Source organism: Mustela erminea, chromosome 6 (assembly GCF_009829155.1).
Source record: "Mustela erminea isolate mMusErm1 chromosome 6, mMusErm1.Pri, whole genome shotgun sequence".
NCBI lineage: Eukaryota > Metazoa > Chordata > Mammalia > Carnivora > Mustelidae > Mustela > Mustela erminea.
In genome coordinates this window covers 61,037,968-61,064,637 of record NC_045619.1, presented here as the reverse complement: position 1 = coordinate 61,064,637, position 26,670 = coordinate 61,037,968, and the positions used below count along the sequence as shown (strand labels likewise).

The 26,670-nt window shown below is 36.2% G+C and overlaps 1 protein-coding gene across 7 annotated transcripts in view; it reads left to right on the top strand.

The window, feature by feature from the left end:
- Positions 1–26,670, top strand: part of PLCZ1 (phospholipase C zeta 1) — a 48,151-nt gene that overhangs the window by 16,243 nt on the left and 5,238 nt on the right. For 6 of the 7 annotated variants that reach the window (XM_032347462.1, XM_032347460.1, XM_032347461.1 and 3 more), the window contains 7 exons: positions 1,140–1,341; positions 5,810–5,954; positions 11,502–11,651; positions 12,530–12,760; positions 14,202–14,349; positions 18,670–18,786; positions 19,888–20,060. In XM_032347462.1, coding sequence (XP_032203353.1) covers positions 1,140–1,341; positions 5,810–5,954; positions 11,502–11,651; positions 12,530–12,760; positions 14,202–14,349; positions 18,670–18,786; positions 19,888–20,060 — 1,166 coding nt within the window. Of the gene's footprint in view, positions 1–1,139; positions 1,342–5,809; positions 5,959–11,501; positions 11,652–12,529; positions 12,761–14,201; positions 14,350–18,669; positions 18,787–19,887; positions 20,061–26,670 lie in introns of all 7 variants that reach the window. The other variant, XM_032347459.1, reaches the window with a different exon arrangement.

The window sequence follows — 26,670 nt, the reverse complement described above, 5'->3', positions numbered from 1 at the left end:
AAGTAAATAGATTTAACCAAAACTATCTGATTCCAGAGTCAGTGTTTTGCTTAAAGACATAATTTTGGTAATATTATGTCAATGGTATAAAAGTTCAGAGACAGTTTACTAGAGATGCTAATGAATGATCCAGCAATTCCATTCATAAGTACGTACCCAACAGAAATGTATCCATATTTGCAGTGAAAGACATGTACTGATTGTTTATAGCAGCATTCTTAGTAATAGCCTCCAACTGGAAATTATCTAGCTGTTCCTCAAGAATAGAACTGATAAATAATTGTGGTGTACTCACACAATGGAATATTATACAACAATGGGAATAAACAATGTCTAACTATTTGCAACTATAAGAATAAATCATAGCAACAATATTGAGCAGAATAAATCAGCCACAAAAAATACATACTGTGTGAATTCATTCCTTTAAGGCACAAAAAACAGAGAAAACTAAGCTAGGTGATTAGAAGTCAGACCACTGAATACACTTGAGTTAGCGGGGAGAAAGTGAAAAGTTAGCAGAAGGCAAGCTTCTGGGATGTTGCAATGTTTTGTTCTTTGAGGTAGGTGCTGCTTATCTAGATGTTTAGCTTATGGAAATTCATTGGCCTATGATATGTGTATTTTCTTGTATGTATTTTTAAAACATTAAAAAATCAGAGATGGGGGCACCTGGGTGGCTCAGTGGGTTAAAGCCTCTGCCTTCGGCTCAGGTCATGGTCTCAGGGTCCTGGGATCGAGCCCCGCATCGGGCTCTCTTCTCAGCAGGGAGCCTGCTTCCCCCTCTCTCTGCCTGCCTCTCTGCCTACTTATGATCTCTGTCAAATAAATAAATAAAATCTTTAAAAAAAATCGGAGATGAATTAAATAATACACTCTCTACTTGAATGTTGATATAGAAGAACTAGGGGTATTCATTAGAAAAAAATTATTTCCACAGAAAAATTAGAAATGGTGTCAATATTAATTCTAAATGAATGTTTTAGAAACATGCTCTACTACAGATGTAATTTTTATACAGTTAATGATATTTATAGAGTTATTTTACAGATATTTATACAGATATTTTATATAGTTAATGAGATGTATTTTTATATAGTTAATGATATTTCTGCATCTCTTTAATTTATTTTTTCTAGTTAAGAGAGCACACCAGATGTCATTTGAAGGTTTTATAAGATACATGGGTTCACCTGAATGTCTAATATTTAAAACTGATTGTGGAAAAGTTTATCAAGATATGAATCATCCATTAAATGATTATTTTATTTCAAGTTCACATAATACATACTTGGTATCCGACCAGTTACTGGGACCAAGTGACCTTTGGGGATATATAAGGTATTTATTTTGATTTTTATATCCGTTACATTTTACAGCACTTGGAAGTTCCAGTAAGTGGGTAATTCACAGTAAAAGAAGGTTATGGTTGTTGTACAAAAATATAGGAAAAAGAAATTTTGATTTGTGAATATGTTGGAAAGCCAACCTTTGGGTTGCTCTATAATTATTCTATGGTTTAGTATCATACATTTTCCTTCAAGTTCTGCTTGTTGACCTCCTTTCCCTGATTATTGTCCCTCTGAGGTTTCCTGAGTAATTTGGGTACCTCTTATAGGAAACCATATGAAGAAGAATATTCTTATCTTATTTCACCAAAATATCTTAGATTTAAAAAAATATGCTTAACGTTATTTCCCAGACATTAAGACACGATGCTACAAGTAAAGGCAATGCATAAATCGATAAATTATATACCTTAGCATTTATAGATTAAATAGATAGATTTATATGTCAAATGATTTACATAGATTAAATGATCTATGCTACACCTTTAACTTTGCACTCTACAGTGTATCACACTGTTAATACCAGGCTTCAGCTTAGGCTGTCAGCTGAGAATACATTGGTGAATAATTCAGAGCTTATGTGTTCATGAGAATAGACATCATAAGCAGGTAGGCAGATTGGTATTTTCAGGGACAGATGAGTCTCATGGAGAGGGTAAACTAGGGTAATGTGAGAGAAAGTAACAGAGGGTTTTACTTGAGAAAGACTTCTTTGAGGAATTTTGAAAAATTTGCATTCTAGGGTTTTACTTGAGGGTTTTACTTGAGAAAGACTTCTCAAGAGGTGATCTAGTTTGGTATGAGTGATGTTCAAGAGGAAGCCTCAGAGATATTTGGTAGAAAGGGCACACTAAGTAGAAAAAATAAGAAATGCGCAGGCATATTCAAATGAGAGAAAACAAGTATGGCTTGCTTCCAAGTGTGGAAACGAATGGAGACTGAAGGGAGATGAGTTTGAGGAAGCAGATAGGGTCAGTTCATGAGGGTCTTAGAGGCCATGGCAAGGAGACTGGATTTTATTCCAGTTTCATTAGGAAGTCATTGGAGAGGTTTTCCTTAAGATGATGTCATAATTTGATTCACTTTCTACTGTTCAGGAAAGACTGATGGTGTAGGATTGGAGGTAGATGATGACTGGAGAAGATACTGTAGCAGTGCAGCTGTTGATGTTTATGTAGATGATGAATTCATGAAGGAGCTGTTGAGATCAGTGGTTGAATTTGAAATATGTTAAGGTGGCAAATCCAGAAAGACTTACTAGGTGATTTGAAGGGAGATATAAGGGAAAGAGAATACTATCAGGATTTTTGGCCTGAAAACTTAGCATATGATGATGCTATTGACAGAGATAGAGAAACCTGATGAGATCATTCTAGGGTGTGAGGCAAAAGCAAGAGTGTAATAGTTTCCACATTTAGTTAAGATACCAATTCTTTGTCAAAGGGCTAGGTCAGACAGTTAAGTATACTTAGAAGAAATATATAAACTAGAAAAATAGGATTGGGAGTCATCAATATATAGATTGATCAATATATCAAAGCTATGTGACCGGTTGATACTAATTAAGGAAATCATGGGTGGAAAAGTTAGCTCATAATTCCATGACAATACCAAATTCACAAATAAAACATGGCTTGGCCCATGTAAAATCTTGTGTAAACACATGAATTCATGAGCTCAGAAGTGTATCCATTGAGAATTCTGTAAGGATAACCCAATTCATAGCTATCCTTTCACCACAGAAATTTCTACTCATAATTTTTTTAAAAATGAGAAAATATGCATTTTAGTTGGGTTGATTTAGCAATGCAGAACATTTACTTTTGAATGAAGAAAATGTTCCACCCAGCTAAACATTTAAATTTTAATTTAATTTAATTGTATTTAAATTTAATTATACTTCTTCCACCCACTTGTGGAAGATACAATTTTAGAATGCAAGTTTTTCAAAATTCCTCTATGCATGAGAGGTAGAATAATGTAATGTTGATTGATTAATGCAAAGTTTCTGGGGCTGATCTTTCATCTCTTTCCCTCCTTTGTTAATTATGACTGCTACAACCTCTTTGAGTCTCAACTTCCCCATCTCTGAAAGAGGAAGACTAATATTAACTACCTTATAGCATTAAATACTTTAATCCATGAAAAGCCCCTTAAACTTATTTAAGTGGATTTTTTTTAACTGAGTGACAGAGAAATTTCTATTATTCATTTCCAAAAAGGTGACTCAGTGTGAAATAGTAGAAAGTGGCTTCCCTAACACCATTGGGAGAGACACTACTTTCTTTCTTTCTTTTTTTTTTTTAAAGGTTTTTAAATTTATTTATTTGACAGCCAGAGATCACAAGTAGGCAGAGAGGCAGGCAGAGAGAGAGGAAGGGAAGCAGGCTCCCTGCTGAGCAGAGAGCCTGATGCGGGGCTCTATCCCAGGACCCTGAAATCATGACCTGAGCTGAAATCAGAGGATTTAACCCACTGAGCCACCCAGGCACCCCGACACTACTTTCTTTTACATGTCCTCCAATAAAAGGAGTTGGCTTGACACATTGAAATCCACTCAAATCATTTTTGCCGAGGACCAAACCATGTAGTGGAAATAAGCAGTTTGGTAAAGGTTGGCTTGATCTAAGGATAATTACAGCTATCTAGAGAAGTAGCAAGAACCAGTATTATTTGGGTTTTCCTTCATGGGAAGTTTTCTTTCACAGTTTGGTTTTTGGTCGTTTTTTTGTTTTCCAAGCTGAACGTTCAAGATTATTCTCTGGTAACAGCCCAGAGGACTGATATTTTGTAGCAGTTTAAAAAAGGCAAGATAATTTACTTTGACAATCAACAAAGAGGAGAGTAATGCAAATATTTTTTAATGGCAATTAATAAAGTTTATAAATAGTTATTGCTTCTTTTCCAATTTAAAATCTAAATTTCTAAATAAATCTACAAGATGAGCATTACATTCATTTTGAATTCTACAGATACAACCCAGTTTAGGACTTGTACGTAAATTAGATCATCACCTAATTCATCCATGGAAATATTAATGGGTAAAGAACATTTTCTTTGAAGAGCACACTAGGTCATTCCCCCAAAACAAGAATAAGCAGATGAACAAAACTCTGAAATTTTACATTATAGTGTATCACTATATGCCTGAATAAAGCCATGTACACTTAAAAAAAAATAGTCTTAAAAAACAAACCTCAAAAAAACTCAAAAAAATTTAATTATTTAATTTTATATTTTGCATTGTTTTGGTGAAGCCTCCAGGATAGACGAGGCTTCCTTCCCCTCTAATGCTGCCTCCTCGGGTTCCCTCCATCTTTCATCCGTACTATTTTCAAAGGAGCAGAAGATCTCTCTATTTTCTGAATTCAGCACCTGGATTTTGGGGTCATAATTGTTTTATCTTTGTTCCATTAACACTTGTCCCTTAATATTGCTTGAGTCCTATCCTTAGAAAGTTGACTAAATTTGATCCCCCAAGAAGTGTTAGTTCTAAAAGTTCTATTTTCTCATATGGCTCCTTTGCTTCTGTTTGGAGGACTGCTGATTTTCTCTCAGGTACTTGGTGTTGGGACCACAGTCCCTTTTCCTCTTATGGCTTAGGGCAGGGTTTTTCAAATCTTCACATATGAGGTCAGATCATTCTTTGCTATGGTGGGGCGGTGGAATAGTAGAATGTTGAGCAGTAACCCTGGCTTCTATGATCTAAATTCCAGTTGCAAATTTCCTTTCCATTCCCAGTTATGGCAACCCAAAGTGTCTGCAGACATTGCCAAATGTCCCCTAGGAGGTGAAATTGTCCTGACTGAATACCACTGGCCTAGATATAGTGGGATAACTCAATATACTTGGAAAACAAGTGTTAACTTGGTCTTCTCTGGGAAAAAAGATATTCGAGTGTAGCAGGGGTCTTCTTCTATTTACTTCCCGATACGTGACAGTTGACTATAAAATCCTGATGTATCAAGTCAGCTCTCTTTTCATTCAGTTTCTCTTCCAGGATTGTATTTTAGGACATCACTTATGTCTGCTTGCTGCTTGTTTTCTTACATCCCCAGAATTCCCATTTTTTTCTAATAAAGACACAATAAATGTTTTTTGATCATGAATTATAGCTAACAAACATTTTTTATGAGACTGAAATTTTAGTTCCTGCCCTTGTCAGAATGAGAGGGTAAGGAATACGGAGAAATTAAAGGGTTCAGAGCCCATAGCACAACACACTGCTCTATCTTGGTGGTGATGGAACTAGGAATGGCTCATATTACTTCCAGGTCAGGCTGTGCTTACAGAAAACAAGAGGAAAAGTGTGCTCAGTTCAACACAGCTACTTGTCTTTCTTATGGATTCTGTTATACATTTATTGCAAAATCACAAATAGTCTTTGGGATATTTTGACCCTCTGGCATACATTTTTAATGATCCAGAAATGACAGTTTATTTTGCTTAAATTTTGCTAGTGCTCTTGTGAAAGGATGCCGTTGTCTGGAAATTGACTGCTGGGATGGATCACGAAATGAGCCTGTTGTTTACCACGGTTACACACTCACCAGCAAGCTTCTGTTTAAAACTGTTATCCAAGCAATAGAGAAATTTGCATTCCTAGTACGTGCGTATCTTTGTTAAATTATAGTTTTCTAAACACAGTGTAATTTACTTGCTTCTAAATCCGATAATGTTTGGCCTTAGTTTAGATCAGTGATACTTCAAATTATGTGTTATGATCTATGTACTATGTACTTAAAGGTAGATTTATCAAAGTTAATCTCAAGTAGTAAGATGAATGTTTCAGGGAACTTTTTGTTTAATTATAATACATGTAAATTATATATACATATTTATATATATATATATATATATATATATACTTTTTTGGCTGTAACTCACAATAAGAAATGTATTTTACATTGTAACACAATGTAATGCGTGTGTGTGTGTGTGTGTGTGTGTGTGTGTGTTGTGTTACAATGTAAAATACATTTCTTACTGTGAGTTACAACCAAAAAAAGTTTGAGAAATACTGGTCCATATAATAGTAAATATTTTACCAATATTCAAATACTTTATTTTCAAAAAACAAAAACCTGTCAAAAATGTATTACTTAGATTGTTGACAGTTTTTATGACTATGATGGCAGCAATTCATACTGCAGAGAATGTTTAGAAGTTTACTCTGGATTTTTAAAAAAATATTGTTGGCCTTTTTAAAGTTACAGATTCAAAGATCTAGCTCTTTTGAGAGCTTCTAAATTCAGCCTACAAATCCTAGTCTATAAATTAAGTGGGTTTTAACACTCAGTTTTAGAGTAATACTTGGTTCTGTTTACAAACTTGGCAATTAAGCACCTTCAGACATTTTAAATTGTTTTTGTAAAGTTAGTATATTTATTTCTTAAGTACTTCAGTTGCAGTGCCATTGAAGAGATTTAACAAAATCTTACTGAGTACTTAAACAATGTATAGCTAATAAATTAAACTTACAAATTTGATAAGCCTAAAGTTCTCCTAAATAGGTCGATATATTATCTATAAATTTAAACATAACTTAAAAATCACAAACTTAAGTCGATTGCTCTATTAGGTGAGAGTATAAAATACTAAAAATTTATAAAATATACATATAAAATTTGAAAATTTTCTATTTTAGTATAAAGCATTAATATGTGGCATTGATTCTCTTAAACATCTTATTTCTAATGATTTCTAAATTTATTTCTCTCCCTTGAACTCTATACCAACATAGACAAGTATGTATTGGACATCTCCTTTTGCATATTTAATTGGCATATTTAACTTAACATGTGTATAACTGAGCTTCAGATATTCCTCTTTCTCTCAGCCCTGCTCTTCCCATGGTCTTCCCCATCTCAGTTACTGGTAACTCCTGTGTTCAAGCCTAAATCATTGTTGTCAACTTTAACTCTCCTCTCCTCATTTCTCTGCAACCCTTCAAAAAGTTTCTGTTTTTTTTAAGATTTTATTTATTTATTTGACAGAGAGAGAGAGATCACAAGTAGGCAGAGAAGCAGGCAGAGAGAGGGAGAAATCCATGGGCCTTGAAAGGGTGAAAGCCCTTATAGCTTCTGAGACTCAAAGAGAAAGAGATGGAATGAAAACAAAAGTTTTTGAACAACAAAGACTCAATGGGACTTCTCAGGTGAACAGGGTGACTCAGTTTTGTAGCAAAGGTTAGATCAAGATTGAATTTTCTTTCTTTTTTTTTTTTAGCAAGATTATTTTATTACTTATTTATTTTTCACTTCTACCTTTCCTTTTTTACAACTTATTATTGAAATATAATCTGTATTATATTTATGTACAAATCAGCATCATATGGGTTGATACCTTTCTACAAATTGAATACACATAACTAACAGCCAGAGCCCTTTCTCATGCCTTTCCTAGTCATCGACTCTTAAACAAGAGCTGGCAACTGTCTTGACTTCTAATATCACACATTAATTTTTCCAGTTTTTTTTTTAAAGATTTTATTTATTGATTTGACAGACAGAGATCACAAGTAGACAGAGAGGCAGGTACAGAGAGAGAGGGGGAAGCAGGGTCCCCACTGAGCAGAGAGACTGATGCAGGACTCGATCCAAGGACCTTGAGATCATGACCTGAGCCAAAGGCAGAGGCTTAACCCACTGAGCCACCCCGGTGACCCTCCAGTTTTTAAACTTTATACAAGTGGAATGATATCTGTGTATATTCTTATTATTTATTTATTATTTAAATTCAATTAACATATAATGATTTACTGGTTTCAGAGATACAGGTCAGTGATTCCTCAGTTTTATATAAGTGCTCATTATATCACATGCCCTCCTTAATGTCCATCATCCCATTATCCCATTCGCCTCACACTTCTCCCCTCCAGCAACCCTCAGTTTGTTTAAGAGTCTCTTATGGTTTATCTCCCTCTCTGATTTTGTCTTGTTTTATTTTCTTCCTCTTTCCCCCATTATCCTCTGTTTTGTTTCTTAAATTGCATATATCAGCAAGATCATATGATAATTGTCTTTCTCTGACTGATTTTGCTTAGCATAATACCCTCTAGTTCCCTCCACATCATTGCAAATAGCAATATTTCATTTTTTGACGGCTGAGTAGTGTTCCATTGCTTATAGATACCACACCTTCTTTATCCATTCATCTGCTGATGGACATCTGGGCTCTTTCCATACTTTGGCTCCTGTGGACATTGCTGTTATAAACATCGGGGTGAAAGTGCTCCTTTGGATCTCTACCTTTGTATCCTTGGGATAAATACCCAAGAGTGCAATTGCTGGGTCATAGCATAGCTCTATTTTCAATGTTTTGAGCAACCTCCCTACTGTTTTTCAGAGTGGGTGCACCAGCTTGCATTCCCACCAACAAAGTAAGAGGGTTCCTCTTTCTCCACATCTTTGCCAATATCTGTCATTTCCTGAGTGGTTAATTTTAACCATTCTGACTGGTGTGAGGTGATAACTTTGTGGTTTTGATTTGTATTTCCCTGGTGCCAAGTGATGTTGAACATTTTTTCATGTGTCTTTTGCCCATTTGGATGTCTTCTTTGGAGGAATGTCTATTCATGTTTTCTGCCCATTTTTTGATTGGATTATTTGTTCTTTGGGTGTTGAGTTTGATAAGTTCTTTATAGATTTTGGATACTAGCCCTCTATCTGGTATGTCATTCACAAATATCTTCTCCCCTTTTGTCAGTTGTCTTTTGGTCTTGTCAACTCTTTTCTTTGTTGTGCAAAAGCTTTTTATCTTGAGGAAGTTCCCATAGGTCATTTTTGCCTTTGGAGACGTGTCTAGCAAGAAGTTTCTGCAGCTGAAGTCACAGAGGTCCTGCCTGTGTTCTCCTCTACGAAGGTTGAATTTTCTACTCAAGATAGTCACCATTAATTTGGGGATGAGAGAGGAATAAAATAAAATAGACTTGGTAACTATGACGGAAAGAACATTGGATATAGTTACTGGCCCATGTTACTTATTAGAAGGAAGCTTATAAAGAGTCTAACTTTTTAGACACAATGTGATACAACATGGCAAAATAAAACACAAGTATGTTCTTAGATGAAGCTTAGAACAACCCTTGGTCAAGAAGGGAGCTGCACAATGTCTACAATAGCCAAACTATGGAAAGAACCTAGATGTCCATCAACAGATGAATGGATAAAGAAGATGTGGTATATACACACCCTGGAATACTATGCAGCCATCAAAAGAAATGAAATCTTGCCATTTGCGATGATGTGGATGGAACTAGAGGGTATCATACTTAGTGAAATAAGTCAATCAGAGAAAGACAACTATCATATGATCTCCCTGATATGAGGAAGTGGAGATGCAACATGGGGGGTTTGGGGGGTAGGAAAAGAATAAATGAAACAAGATGGGATTGGGAGGGAGACAAACCACAAGTGACTCTCAGACTTACAAAACAAACTAGGGTTGCTGGGGGCAGGAGGGAGGGTTAGGAAAGAGGGGTGGGGTTATGGACATTGGGGAGGATATGTGCTATAGTGAGTGCTGTGAAGTGTGTAAACCTGGCGATTCACAGACCTGTACCCCTGGGGATAAAAATACATTATATTTTTATTAAAAAAAAAAAAAAAGAAGGGAGCTGCAAAAGTAGCCTGGTAATAAGGAAAGCAGACTCCTCAGTACCGACTTTAAATGTGGTTGAGGATAAAAGTCAAGAGGACCTTCCTTGAAGGTGGAGCCAAGGACCACAGAAGACCCCCCAAAAAAGAAGTTTCCCCAGTGAATGTCAAGGGATAATTAAGAGATCTGCCTGCTAGGCCATCACTTCACCTATTCTCAAAATCAGCTTTTATATTTGGAAAAAAAAATTTACACTGTTCTCTTAATATTAGACTAGGGCATATATATAGACATGTGAGTATATATGAGGTTATTCTAGTAGGCTGAATAAGGACCTGCAAAGGTTCTAATTCCTGGACCCTATAAATGTTAATTTATTTGGAAAAAGAGTCTTTGCAAATGGATGAAATCAAAGACCTGGAGATGAGGTGATTATCCTAGATTAGCTGGGTGGGCCCCAATGCCACACAGAAGAGGAGACAATATGAAGATGAGGGGTAGAGATTGGAATGATATAGCCACAAGCCAATGAAAGTTGGCAACCACCAGAAGCTGTAAGAGGCAAGGAATAGATTTCACTTAGAGTCTGCTACTCCCTTGATTTTAGCCAGTGAACCTGAGGTTAAAAGTTTGGCCCGTAGAATTATGAAGGAATCAATTTTTCTTGTTTCAACCAAGTTTGTGGTCAATTGCTATAGCAGCCACAAGAAACTAAAATACATTTAAAAAGCATAATATTGTATCTCCTATTCAAAGGTCTGTGATAATGCAACAGACCTTGCAAGTCCATGGTTGGTTAATAAGTTGGTAAAATTGTGCCCTGAAAAATATATAGGAAACAAAATATAGAAAATAATTTTGAATGAGACCCCAAAATAAATGTTATTTCTCTATTTTGAGGCATATTTCAAATGTACAGTGGTGACAAAAGGCAGAAAATATCTTTGTAAAGCCATCTTACCTTAATGATTTCTTTTTATTATTATATCTTTATCTTTGTTTCTAATTATAAAGCCATGAGTTTTGATTATAGAAGTTGAGATTAAAAAGTGGAATATTAACATCTCCTCTAACTTATCTGTGCTAAAGCTTTTCCTTCACATTTAAAAATATCTAAATAAATTAATATCTATGGTAAGCAATGTGTATATGCTTAAAACATTAAAATGTAGAATTTTATATGTTAGCAACTTGTTTTTTTTCCTCATAAGACTATATTATAGATAACTTTCTATATAGCTCTACCTCCTTCTTACTAGATTTATATCATTCCTTTAAATGGATGTGGCATAATTTATTTAAACAAATACCTACTGTTGGATGCTTCAGTTGTTTCCTATATTTCTAGTATAAATTGTAATAATCTTCCTTTTTATACCGATTTAGTGTTTCCTGTTATGTCAAACTCAAAAGTACTTTCAGTTTAAAGAATATTTATTTTGCAAAAGTACAGAACGGAATGTAAGTTTTAAAATAGATGAACTGTTTCTATTAATTGCATTAAAATTATTGAGGGGTTCTGACCAATAACCGTAGCAATGGTTAATTTTTTAGACATCTGACTACCCCGTGGTGCTCTCTTTAGAAAACCACTGCTCCCCTCCCCAACAAGAAGTGATGGCAGACATTTTGCAGTGTGTTTTTGGAGATTCCTTGCTTTCTGATATGCTTGATGATTTTCCAGACAGACTACCTTCACCAGAGGTAACATTTTGTCTGAGACGCTCAGGTTAATAAGACAAAGCATGTCATTATTATATTGATCCATAAAACTGGGTAAGAAGAGATCAATGAAAATGCTTAGTTTTGATGATGTATAGAGATGTCTCTTTGCCACGTGTTGCCTGGGAAATGTTCCTGTGAGCATCTAGGTAAGTGTATGTTGATAAAGTGAATATATAGAGATATAGGTAAAAATTCATGTTTTTATTGTGAGTCTTACCCCATAAGTCCAATATTTCAAGTCAGTTAATATTAGGCCACAGGAGTTTGGTATGTTTTATAGGCAAAGGCAAAGAAAGAGGCAGAGATGTATGTTGTTAATAAAGTCTTTTCCAATTCCTTAGCATCTGGGCAGCAGGTTTCCCTCTCCCACTCTTTTTTTTAAAGAGTTATTTATTTATATAATGTATTAGAAATAATATGTAATAATTATACATTATACATAATTATGCATAAATATATACAATATGTGTATACAAATATATACAATATAAGTGTGTGTATATATACACACATGCACATATTGTGTGTGTATATATATATATATATACACACACATACATATAATTTTCATGTATGCCAATTTTTTAAAACAGTAGGAATTTGTGGGAAGTAAAACAAATGGAGCCACAGTAAATCCCAGTCATAACAGGTTTATTTTGGGGTGAATTTTGGTCAATACTATAATATCACTGGTTTCTATTAAGGTATTAGAGGAATATGGAAAAAGAAGGAGTTCTTAACATATTTTACTGCTGTGGGCTAACTGCAAGCATGGTGAAAGGCTTTTCGGTGACTGTTCAAATTCAAACGTCCCTGTAAATGTGTAATTGTATCTCTCTTTCAAATCATTTCTGTAGGTATTAAAATTCAAAATACTAGTTAGAAACAAGAAAATAGGATCCTTAATGGAAACTCGTGCAAGAAAAGGTTCTGATAAACATGGTCAGGTAGCAGAATATGAAGAGATAGATCAAGATGTGGATGGTGAAGTCAAAGAATCAAAATCATTGGCTGTTTTAGAAGACAATTCAGAAGAGAAATCAGACACAATAAATGTAGCTGGATTACCACTTTTCAAGAGAAAGAGGGTGAGATGATACTTTGTGAAAATCTTCCAAATGATTGAAAAGTTGTTGTATTTTCTTACTAGAGAATTAATTTTTTTTTTTTTTTGAGGGAAAAATCTTTTCCTTCCTTATAAAACTTGTTTGGAAAAAATTAACATGGGAAAAGAAAATTTTAAAGTTATATCTTTTCCTGTTTTTTTTTTTTTTTAAAGATTTATTTATTAATTTGAAAGAAAGAGAGAGTGGGCCACAAGTAGGGGAAGAGGCAGAGGGAGAGGGAGGGAGAGACTCTCCCGCAGAATCCCTGCTGAGCGTGCGTGGAGCCCGACAGGCACTCGATCCCATGACCCATGAGATCATGACCTGAGCTGAAATCAAGAGTCAGACACCTAATCAACTGAGCCACCCAGGCGCTCCTGGCTGTGTTTAATGTTTTCTCAATGGTTCAGTCTTAGGAATTTTTATGTACTAGGCATTGTGCAATGTACAAAATAAAACCAACATGATATTTCTCCCCTCAAGGAGACCATAGTGTCAGAGATAAGAAAATCACTGTTATAATATGTAGTATTATACAAATTAGCGCGATGAAAGAAGGTATCTTGAGTTACAAGTGACATTAAACTAATTCAGCTCGTTTAAATAAAATGTGAATTAGTTAATTGGCCCCATCAATGAAAAGTTCAGGGAAAGGGGTTCAGATTTTGGGAATAACATGGCATATGTCTCAAGCAAAGTCCACAGAGCTTTTTTCTCCAACTTCACTTGCTCTACATTGGTACAAGACTTTGCAAAGCTTTAACTTTGTATGCTTTCAGATTCAAATCCAGTGGAAGACCTTTTTATCTCTCAGATGACCAAGCAAATGTTTTTGTGCATTAACTAGAATCTAGTTATGGTCACAGCCCAGAGTCAACTGCTATTGCTAAGGAAATGCAAAGCTCTGATTAGCCAGGTCTGAGCCAAATTATCAGCACTTAAGCCCATGGACTGAGCTTGAGCAAGGAATGTTTTCCCAAAACAAAACTTGAGAAGGAGCTAGCAGAAATGTAGGGGAACTAGATGCTGGCATGTATAAGAACAAAGGTGTACCATACAGCAGAAGTCATTCCCAAATGTTAGATCACACTGGACATACACTTACTCATGACTAAATATCTTCGAGTTATAAAATTCATGGGAATTTTCCTTTTTTGGGAAAAAGGAAATAGTCGTAATTGTCATCTTTAATACTTACTATATTAGTTGGGATTTTAGATGTATGCTGTCTCATGTTAGCATTAAATACTACCATCAGGAAAAATAATTACATTGATGCATTCCAACTAGTTTCTGGGGAGATAATCTTATGAAAAGACTCATAATTGATCTGAAAACATATTTTCTTTATTGGAAAAGGAGTTTTTCAAATGATTTATTACAAAAATATGAAATTACTGCATTTTATTTTTATACCACAAAGGTAAAAGTGGCTATGGCCCTATCTGATCTTGTCATTTATACCAAAGCTGAGAAGTTTAGAAGCTTTCAATATTCAAGACTCTATCAGCAATTTAATGAAAGTAATTCTATTGGGGAGTCAGAAGCCAGAAAACTTTTAAAGTTGAAAGGTAAATTCTTATGATTCAAATGGATGCAATACTTAAACTACTCTTATTCACTGCTAAGGTGTCAAGATTGGTCAATGACATTTATGAAAACTATATTCTCATGAAATTTCAACGTACTTAAATAAAAGGCTATATGCCCCAGGTCACAATAAGTGATTTCACAGAACTTGTTTAATTAACTTTTTTACATCATGAAATTTTGATTGAGGATGTCCAGTGTGGAGACTTTTGTGGGCTGGGCCCTGGTGAGCTATTTGGAAAGGAGAGTGGTGAGTGACAAGGTTGCAGAGTTAGGCAGAGCGAAATCACAAGAAATGTGAACTTTGTCCTAGAATCAAAGGCATACAGGATTGAAATCTTGGGAGTCACACCATCCCTTCTGTGTTTCTGAAGGATGACTTTGATAGCAATGTAAAGAGGAGACTCCCTGTAGTAAAGAGATGAGGAAGCTCATGGTAGAGGGAGCCATGGTGAACTATATAAACTCAGCAGGTATGTAAGGTAGACAATTAAATAGACCTAGAGGCTGTATGTCCAAGATGAGGGAGAAGAAGGACATGGCATCCAGGCCAGGCTGCCAGATGGTTGTACAGACTACACACTGTCCCCGCACATCTTCAATGGGACCATTGGTCTCTGCATCTTCTTTCTACTGTCTTCTGATTCTGAACTTGATTCTGAACCTGAGAATTCCATTCTGTTTGCTAGAGCCAAAGATGCAACAAGGCCTTGGATAGGGAATGGGAACAGACTCTACCCTTTTCTCAGATGTGTATGGTGGGGGATAACCTCAACTTAGAAAGGAATGGACAGTTAACTCAGCAGCCACGTGACTCTCCAAATCCTTCTTAAAAAATGCGATCTACTATCCTGTGTAGAACCACCACAACAGGGAAAGCAGCATCTGCAACAGACTCAAAACAGCTGTTGGCTATTTGGAAACGTGGATTCTGATATATTTGTTGGTTAACCTCTTCTGGGCTGGTCACTGGTGCCCATGGGTTTTGAGGTATACACTTCATCTCATCTCTTCAAACTGACCTCTGGATATTTTAGGGCCTTCTTGTTTGTTATTTAAGCTATAGATTATGACCAAAAATCAATTCAGTAAGTCTGAACCACCATTGAAATAATAGAGTAGAATAGAATGGAATAGAATAGAATAATAGAGTAGAGATGCAATAAGAGTATTCTTTTATGAAACAATTATGTGTGTGTGTTGTGTGTTGGGTGTGATATAAGATATATTTCTTACTGTTAGTATTGCCAACCAGTTTGAATTTGAATGACTTACTTTGCTAGTCTCTATTCTTTCAAGTTTGTGGATAGTTTTTGTTGTTTTTCAAGGGGCCACGCCCTCTGGGCACAGCAAAAGTTGTTATAATTCTCTCAATCTCATTGTGTTAGACACTTGCTCAAAAATTGAAAAGGCACTGGCAGTTCTGAGTAGAGTCATAAGGTGTAGCATCGCCATTTCTTTGGAAAGATTATACAGCATTTTTCTTGCACCAAAATTCAACACTAAATAATGATGTGGGTGAAGGTGTACTCTAAGAATGTCCATCATTTAAAAAAATATTTTTAAAGATTTTATTTATGTGGGGGAGAGAGAGAGAAAGAACGGGGGAGGGGAGGGCCAGAGGGAGAAGCAGATTCCTTGAGGAACAGGGAGACCAACACAGGACTTCAATCCCAGGATCCTGGGATCATGACATGAGCTGAAGGCAGCTGCTTAACTGACTGAGCCACCCAGGCACCCAGAATGTCCATCATTATTAAAAACTTAAATGTCACTAATTTTTTAATACATAAAATAAGAAACAACTTTTTATTTGCATGGATACTTTTCAATTATTTAAAAATAATGTAGTAGGTAAATATTATTGAAATGGAATGATTTTTTTATGTTATTTTTAAGTGAAAAAGTAGAAGTTTATAAAAGGGAACAAACAATATGATTCAATTAAAAATACGATTATATCTATGAAAATAGAGTGAAAAGATATATACTAAGAGGTTACTGGTTATTAATTAAGTGACAAGATTATACATAGTTTTAGTTCGTATTTTTTCTAATTTGCTTTTCTCATTTATCTAAAATGAACATACATTACATTTATTTATTTATTTATTTTAAAGATTTTATTTATTTATTTGACAGAGAGAGGGGAGGAAGCAGGCTCCCTGCTGAGCAGAGAGCACGATACGGGGCTCGATCCCAGGACCCTGGGAGCATTACCTCAGCCAAAGGCAGAGGCTTTAACCCACTGAGCCACCCAGGCACCCCCATACATTACATTTATAATAACATAGCATGTTTAATTTCTAAAGGTCAACTTCAGAAGTAACAAGATCATGTTATGTTAAGATAATCATTTGTGTTTATTGTGTTTATCACTTTGTAGATAGGAAAAATTAAGATCCAGAAGAGTACCCATCTCACCAAAAGATAAATATCCTGCTTAGGCAGGATGAGGGATCATTATAGTTGGACACACATGGTGCCTTTATACATGAGTAGCTTCAAAATAAACTTTCTCTCAGGAGTGTATAGCTTCTAAAATTGAGAGCTGATGAAATTAATTATAATTATTAACCTCAGTAATTATAATTTTTTACTTGACAGTGCTTCCTAAAGAATAGTATGTGGAATGAGGGTGGCATTGATTCTATTCCAGTTTGACCAGCAAATGTAGTGGGCCATGGGCAATAACCATGGCCTGGTCACCATATTAGCAGGAGTAGTTGTGGGAACAGGATCTGTTTGGTGATAGAATAAAAGCCTTGGGGAAACATGAAATCTAGTTCAAAAATTTGAAGGGTGTCCAATGGTAAAGGGTACAAAGAGTTTTGAATCTCAAGTGATTTAAATGGAACATATATAAATAGAAACTTATAAAAATAGGTAAGTAGAAACATAAGAAAATAGAGAAACAAATGGACTATAACTGTGTGTGCATATTATAAGTATAGACCTTATCTTGGTAAGGAAAACACTTGAAAATAACCAGAACTACCATAGTTCTCCCCTATCATGGGAAATACATTCCAAGACCCCTAGTGGATGCCTAACCCTGTGGAGTATTGAACCCTATATATAACATGTTTTTTAATATACACATATATCTATGATAAAGTTGAATTTACAAGTTAGGCACAGAAATTGTCAACAATAACTAATAATGAAATAGAACAATTATAATAATATGCTGTAATAAAATTTAAGTGAATGTGGTCTCTCTCAAAATATCTTATTGTACTGTACTCAGCCTTCGTGTGATGAGGTGAGATGATAAAATGCCTAGGTGATGTGATGAGATGAGATAAGGTGAATGATACATGCATTGTGATGCATTGTTAGGGTGCTAGCAAACGTCTGGTGATTTGTCAGAAGTGGGATCATCTGCTTTGGACCCTGCCTGACTGTAGGTAACCGAGACCACTGGAAGCAAAACCATGGAGAAGTCGGGGGACTGCTGTACTGGGAGGAAGCAGGTTCTCTTTCAATGGAGAGAGGAAAACAGAGATTGAAGAAATCTTCAACTGAAGATTTCTTCAATCTCTGTTTTTTTCAGTTTGGGAGGAAGATGCTTTGGTGGTTAGGGTTGGGAGCTGAACTGAATAACTTTAACATTCCTTTCAACCCTGAGAATCTGTTGGCTCTTCAACTGGGTTCATTTGGATGGCATTATATGTCTTTATATGGCTTACATGTGATTCTGCCCTAATGTTAAAACCAAAGCAAAAAAAAAAAAGGCAAAAATTTACAACTTGTTTTAAAATATGGATGCAGGGGTGCCTGGGTGACTCAGTTGTTAAGCATCTGCCTTTGGCTCAGGTCATGATCCCTCAGTACTGGGATCAAGCCCCGCTTCGGGCTCCCTGCTTGGTGGGAAGCCTGCTTCTCCCTCTCCCTCTGCTGTGTTCCCTCTCTCGCTGTGTCCCTCTCTATCAAATAAATTTAAAAAATCTTTTAAAAAAAATGGATCCATTTTATTTGGGAATTTTATATATTCTTATGTTAAAGTGAGATTAATTTGGATTTAAAAAGCAAATATATTATTTAATCATTTGTCCTTAAGTGAATGATTAGTATACATAAAATGGTGTAATAAAAAAAACATTAACTTTTCAATAACCATGAATTACGCTGTCAAACAAAAACATGGATTTATTTTGATGTCCATGAATTGCAAATATTTTTGCTAAAACATATATATCAAAGGTACTGAAACAATTGTAAAATTATATAATATATAGAAGCATAGCAGTTTATTTATTTGAAATCTTTCACAATGTTCTAATATATATATTTTTTAGCCCACGAGTTTATTCTTCACACCAGGATGTTCATTACCAGAATTTATCCCAAAGCAATGAGAGCAGACTCCTCTAATTTTAATCCTCAAGAATTTTGGAATATAGGTTGTCAAATGGGTATGTTCTATAGAATATTGAGTTTCTGGAAAAATAAGATAAAATAAGTTCATTTCGTGAATTAATGAAAGATTTATGAAGAGCTTCCCAAGTACGTTTTTTTGGCCCTGGGTGTTTTGGGATCAGGCGATAATGATGAATCACTGGTTTCAAGAGCAGAAGTTATTCCTAAATGGGTCAGAGAGGGTAACTCTAAGTGAGGGTTAGGGGCACGGAGGTTAAGTTCATGAAAAGTTGGCATAAAAGAAGTGTAGGAAGGGGGAAAAAAGACATCAAAATGGATGTAAGAGGACAGTGAATATCAAATCCTTTGCTTGAAAGATTTGCTAAGGGCCTCTTTAAATCAAGGGACCTCTACCTTTTTATACTTTACACCAGCTTCCGCATTCACAGTATTGAAAAGTAAATGAGATTACATAGCTCTGTTATTTGTCTTTACCAGACTCTCCCTATTCCAAATTGATGAGCTGTTCTAGCAGGGGCACTCACCAGTCAGAAGGCACCCGTGTGAACCCCTCTGCTCCTGGATTGTGGCAAGGCCCATAGGTTTATGGAGGGAGGTGGAGAGTCGGGTTAGGTTTGGTGGGTGAGGGGGATTTGGGGGGAGTGGAGGATGGTTCTGCCTATAGTGGCTATTTACCAACCTCTAAGGAAGGACTTCTGTATTTTAATAGCAATTATTGTTCTGCTTCTTTGTCACTTTCTCTTCAAGTGGTAACAGTATCTCTTTGGACCTGAAAATTTAGAATATACTTGGTGTCTTTTCTTCCATCATGAAGTGTACTGATTTTCTCTATTCTCATACTTCCTGAATGTCATCTGACCTACACATTGCTATTCTGTAATCTCTACTGTGTATCATTTTGATTTTAACTCAAAGCTATAAAATAATTTAAAAATTAAAACTCACCTTCATACATTAGTATATACATGGGAGGAAGACATGTTTAAAAGTCTGGAATTATTTGGCTAATGATGCTTGTTCTTAAAATGTTTGGATATATAAAAGCCATTAATTCGGTTTTAGTAAATCTTCGAACTGTACTTCTTTAGTTGTACCCTTTCTTTCCTGAGAATATCAAAATACTTTTTTTCTGACAGTGGCCTTAAATTTCCAGACCCCTGGTCTGCCTATGGATCTTCAAATTGGGAAATTTTTGGATAACGGTGGTTCTGGATATATTTTGAAACCACATTTCCTAAGAGATATTGAAACACAGTTTGATCCAAACGAAACACCAAGAGACACTGATCCAGTTACACTTACAATAAGGGTAAGATGAAAAACTTTTTTCTCCCCCCCACTTTTTTTTTGTTATTATATAAGCTATAGAGTCTGCACTAATATTTTGAGTTCCACTGATTTCCTTTAATATCCTTTAAATTTCTGTTCATCTTTTTCAATATTATAGGTGGGTGGTATTTCAGTATCTCTCCATATCTGAAAAATCTTTCTATTGGCTTTTTGCATGAATGATTACCTGCTTGTGAATAGAAATACTGAGGCTGAAAGCTTCTCCTCTCCAAAGTCTATGTATTCCATTGTCTTTAGGCATTTAATATTGTAATAGAGAAGTCTTGAGTTCAGCCCACTAGTTACTCTGTGGATATGCGACTTTATTTAGGAGCTCTTTGCTTTTTCGTTAATCTCTAGAATTAGACTTTCACAGCTCCAGATTTTTGCCCCTAGTCTCTGAATATTTTTTGATTAGTATTTAGAAACCAAAAGTCATCCATATGCTTTTCTTGAGTATCTGCCTGCGTATTTACTAATTCCTGTCAACTCTATCACTCTTTTTTCTGCCTTTGGTTTTCCTCCATATTTGATTTTATTCTTTACTGATTCTAATGTAGATGTGGATTTTTCTCCTGCATTACCAGTTTCTTTCTTCCAATTTTTATTTACCTCATTCTGCTTCCTTACCAGCTCCTTCCCCACCACCCCACCCCTACTTCTTAAATCCTATGTGGTTTTATTGGGAGCAAAGGTAGTTGTCTAAAATTTATTGTTTCCAATAGTATAGACTTTTTGAAAACTTTCTTATTCTTCTATAGCCCAAGTGCTATATTTATTTCCTTTTCTTTTAAATATCCCTGTATCTCCTGAAAGACCCTTAGCTTTTTCTCTCCTCTTAGTTACAAGCAATTCTATTTTAGATTGTATCTGCACCTGTGGTTTGCAACAAATTGGGTGGGTAGGGCTTTTTGGTCCATCTCTTGGTTTAGCTCGTTGCTCCTAGAACCATATGAACCATTTCAGATTCTGTTCTGGAATTTCGGTACTTGGATTGCTGTCCCTGGTGAGGATTTTTGGGTCTGCAGTTCTGATTGAAGGGAATGCTGCTGGCTGTGCTGTCTGGTGGGGGCTTACCTGCTCTGGTGCCCCAGATGCTCCAACCCAGACAGCATGGCCTTCAGAAGCCTTCCTCTCTAGGCTCCTTCCTCTCGTGTCTTAATGGCACGGGACTTGGGGGACCACTTTCATCCACTTCTGGCCCTAGCCTTTTTGTCCCAGTTGAGAAAGGAGATTTAAGAGATGTTGCTGTTTTCGAGAGATTAATGTGTAAAGAGAGTAGAGCAAAGTTGAATGAGACAGAAATGATCCTGGCCACTGTGGGAAATAGTACCAGGGAAGACGGTATCGACTTTTTGCTTGGTTGTTAGGGATTTTTCTAATTTTTTAAAAAAGATTTTATTTATTTATTTGACAGACAGTGATCATAGATCTCTGAGGCAGAGAGGCAGCCCGAGAGAGAGAGGAGGAAGCAGGCTCCCTGCTGAGCAGAGAGCCCGATGTAGGGCTCAATCCCAGGACTCTGAAATCATGACCTGAGCCAAAGGCAGAAGCTTTAACCCATTGAGCCACCCAGGTGCCCCTAATTTTTTTTTTTTTAAAGATTTTATTTGTTTGAGAGAGATATAGAGTGCAAGGAAGAGGGTGGTGGAGAGGGACAAGGACACTCCATGCTGAGCACAGAGGCTATCTCAGGGCTGGATCCCACAAAACTGAGATTGTGACCTGAGCCAAAATCAAGAGTGAGCTGCTTAACTGACTGAGCCCTGGATCTTGTGACTCTAAAAGTAGGGGCATATAGGGTAGAAATAGCCTCCAGCACTGGATGCAGCCCCCAACCCATTAGTTGATACTCTTTCTAGGATCCAGCAAAATATTCTCCATTAAGTTTGCTTTGCAAATATTATCATAGCTTCGACATTCTTTTTTTTTTTTTTAATTTTTAAATTATTTCTTTAAGAGGGAGAGAGAGAGATTACAGAGGGAGAAACAGGTTCCCCACTGAGCAGAGAACCTCATGTGGGACTTGATCTCAGGACCCTGGGATCATGACCCGAGTTAGGCAGATGCTTAACTGACTGAGACATCAAGGCACCCTCTTTTTGAATTTTTTTAATACAAACATTTAAAAGGTTAGTAACTTTTTCTTTTACTTTTTGGTTATGATATAAGCTAGAAAGTATACATTAATATTTTAAGTTCCATTGACTTCTTTTAGTGCCTTTACATTTCTGTTGATCTCTTCAGCCACTATAGTGAGGTAGGTGGTATTTCAACATCTTGCCACATCTGAACCAGTGTCTTCCTGTTGCCTTTTTGTGTGAATGAAAAAATGCAAAAGGCTGTGTTTTACAACACCAAATGTAGTGTTGTAGTTGCTGTTTCAGTGAGAAAAAGGGATGAAATCAGTAACTTTGTATGGTCCTCTCCTCCTTCTCACAAATCTCCTTGCTGTGCATCTGGGTTTCCCTTTCTCTCTCTCTTTTTCTTCCTCCTAAGTGATTCTTTCCCTCTCAGATTTGTGGGTTCCTTTACTCTACCTACCTCTGACGTATTTGTATTGTTAAGGCTTTTTCTTTTTTTAAAATTTTTAACTTAAATTCAGTTTAGTTAACATATAGCATATTACTATTTTCAGGGGTAGAATTTAGTGATTCATCAGTTGCATATAACACCCGAGGCTCATCACATCTCATGCCCTCCTTACTGCCCATCACCCAGTGACCCCAGCCTCCACTTCCCTCCCCTCCAACAGCCCTGTCTCCCAGAGTTGAGTCCTTAAGGTTTGCCACCCTCTCTGTTTTTATCTTATTTTATGTTTCCTTCCCTTCCCCTATGTTCATCTGTTTTGCTTCTTAAATTTCACATGAATGAAATTATATGTTATTTGTCTGCTATAAACATTGGGGTGCATGTATCCCTTCAAATCATTATTTTTGTATCCTTTGGATAAATACCCAGTAGTGCAATTGCTGGGTCATAGGGTAGCTCTATTTTTAACTTTTTGAGGAACCTCCATACTGTTTTCCAGAGTGGCTGCACCAGGTTGCATTCCCACCAACAGATTAAGAGGGTTCCCCTTTCTCTACACCCTTGCCAACAACTCTTGTTTCCTGTCTTGTTAATCTCAGCCATTCTGATCAGTATGAGGTGATATCTCATTGTGGTTTTGATTTCTACTCCCCTGATACTGAGTGATATGGAGCATTTTTTTCATGTGTCTGTTAGACCAAGGCTTTTTCTTAATCCTCATCTCAAACTAAATATTATCCTTTGTCCTTTTATATACATTTATGGTTTTAACTGCCAACAATACTCAAATCTTTAATCTGACTTCATTTCTGGAATGTAAAGACATACTTTAAATATTCTACTTAACATCCTTACCTGTTTAATCCTTGCTCTGTCAACCTTATCATATTAAAGGCTGAACATCCCTTCCTAATCCAGTCTTACTTTCTTTAAATGTCATTGAACTCCATTGAATTCATTGCGTCAATTAACGCAAGCTAAAACATTGGGAATCATTCCTCTCTTCCACATCTGTCACTTCCTGTGTCCCATCTCTAAATTTTATTGATTTGAGAAGTCTTCCTTATCCAATCCCTTGGTCTGATGCCATCTGCCACTCTCCACCCCCCGCCCCTTTAAGGAATTTGTTACTTGGCATCACATTATTCCAACACATTATAAGTCTTAAGGGTTTTTCACATAGCCTGTCTCAGTCCTGCTGATTATCTTCCACAAGTTGTCCAGAGATGACGTGCTCCAGTGCTAATCTCATCATACCTACTTAACGTTTCTTTGGGCGTCCTGCTTGCTTGCTTAGTCAGGGCTTAGCCTAATTCTCCAGGCCCATCTCTCACGACTTCTAGTCTTACACTTACTCTATAACCATATGACAACTCCATGCATTACATACGCTTTTTCCTTTGACTGGGTCATTCTTCCATCCCTCACCTGCCTGTTGATTCAGACCCATTTTTCAAGACTTAAGGGTCACTTCTTTTTGGGATTTTTTTTTTCCCCTACACTGAATTAGTTAGGCTTCTTTTTGTAGTTTTGTTTTTTCATACCCCCTATAGGTGCGTACACATGCAATACGCCACTCTATTACACAGGCCTCCATCAGAGATATTGCAGGTCTGGTTCCAGACCACCACAAGAAAGTGAATATCACAATAAAGCAAGTCAAATGAACTCTTTCGTTCCCCAGAGCATATGAAAGTTATGTTTATACTATAATCTATTAAGTGTGTAATGGTATTATGTCTAAAAAAAAATAATGTACATACCTTAATTAATACTTTGTCACTAAAAAATGCTAACCATCGTCTGAGCTTTCAGGGGGTCAGTCTTTTGGCTGGTGGAGGGTATTGTCTGGATGTGGATGGCTGCTGATTGAGGACGGGGGCGCTTGCTCAGGGTCGGGGTGGCTGTGGTATCGTTTGGTCAACTACATTGATGTAGTCTTCTAAGTCCTTTGTTGTCACTTCAAAAATTGTCACAGCATCTTCACCAGGAGTAGATTCCAGCTCAAGAAACTGCTTTCTTTGTTCATATCCATCAGCAATAACTCCTCATCCGTTCAAGTTTGATCATGAGATTTGAATAATTCAGTCACATCTTCAGGCTCCACTCTGACTGTAGTTCTCTTGCTGTTTCTGCCCCATCTGCCGTCAGAACACACACATGTATTAGTTTGCTGTCTGACATGGACATGCTTGGTGGCACCCCCAAAATAATTACAATAGTAACATCAAAGATCACTGATCACAGATCCCCATAAGAACTATAAGAATAATGACAAAATCTGAAATAGTGTGAGAATTACCAAAATGTGACAGAGGAACATGAAGGAACCACAGCTGTTGGAAAAATGGTGCCCATAGACTTGTTCATTGCAGAATTGCCACAAACCTTCAGTTTGTAAAAAACTGCAATATCTGCAAAATAGAAGAAAACAAAACTCAATAACATGGAGTATGCCTGTAATTGTTTATTTACTTGTGCTTGTCTTCCTCTCTTGTCTGAAAGTTCTGGAAGGATAAGGACCATATTTGTTCAAGTCTTCTCCACAGTGCCTGACACAAAGTATATGCTCAATGTATGTCAGTTAGTTGAATTATTTCTTTTTCAATTTGAGAATAGTAAAGAGAATGGATGTGCTCTTTTATTGAGAAAGCAAAGATGGAAGATGCTTACAAATGCCACCTCTTTGTTTCTGAAGGGTCTCATAGAGGGATGTAAGTGACATGATATAAAATAGGCAGGATTAATGATTTTCCTGAGAAACCGCTGCCATAAATATCCATGTGGGTCCTTCTCTCTTGGTTTGATCATTCTGGAGAGCTTTTATTACAACTTGTACAAATTGTTGAAGACATGCTTTGGAAATCAGGAAATCTTGTTTTGTCATTAGCTTTATGTCCTTGATGAAGACATTTCAACATTTCTGATTTAATCTCCCTCATCTACAAATTGAGAGTTTTGGATTAGGTCAATCATTTTCAAACTTATAAAAGTGATGCAACCATTTTCTAAGTTCAAAAATTTTATGCATAAGGCCAATAGATGAAACCAGAGGTGCTCTAGTTGACCATCAAGGGTTTTCTTTTTCTTTTCTTTCTTTCTTTCTTTTTTTTTTTTTTTAAAGATTTCATTCATTTATTGGACAGACAGAGATCACAAGTAGGCAGAGAGGCAGGCAGAGAGATGGGGGGAAGCAGGGTCCCCGCTGAGCAAGGTGCCTGAGGTGGGGCTCCATCCCAGGACTCTGGGATCATGACCCAAGCCGAAGGCAAAGGCTTCCACCCACTGAGCAACCCAGGTGTCCCAGGGGTTTTCTTTTTGACATCTATCTCTGTGGTGGCCCCTGGAAGGGCTCTATGAATCAGAGTATAAAAAGTATTTGAATAATAACCTCTAATTTTTTTTTCAGGTTTCATATTCAATTGTTATTATTTTTTAGTCAGACAAATTTTTTTTTTTTTTTTTTTGACACGAGTTGCACCAAAGCCAAACCTTCTCCGTATTGGTAAGGGTCTATTACCTGCGGAGGAGATACTCACCTGGGAAGCTCTGGTATCAGTGTACTTATTGATTATGGCCAATGTTCTAACTTCCTCGATGTCTAATTAGGCTGATTGATCAATGCCCATTCTATAGTTGTTGTTAAATATTTGCACAGTCACTCTGGTTTCCAGCTAATGTTATAATATGTGGATATAGGAAAGGAAAAATACACTGACACTTTTTCTTTTTTTTTTTTCCTCTGTTCCTTCTGTTTCTTTTTTTCCTCTTCCTTTCTTTTCTTTCTTTTTTTCCAAACAATTATTTATTTTGTTCCTCTTTATTATAATCTTCAGAAATTGAAATTATGCCTCAATTTTTATATCATTATGTTTTACAAATCAGCACACTTGAAATAGTGTTTTTCATTTAGACTTTGTCTCTTAAAGACAAAACTTAGCTTCAACAGCTAAGTTTGACAATACAAGGTTAAAACTATTGTTAATTACTTTAAGTGTTTCTCTGATACCCAGTCCCTAATATATGTATGAAATCATTGATTTTGTCAGATTCACATT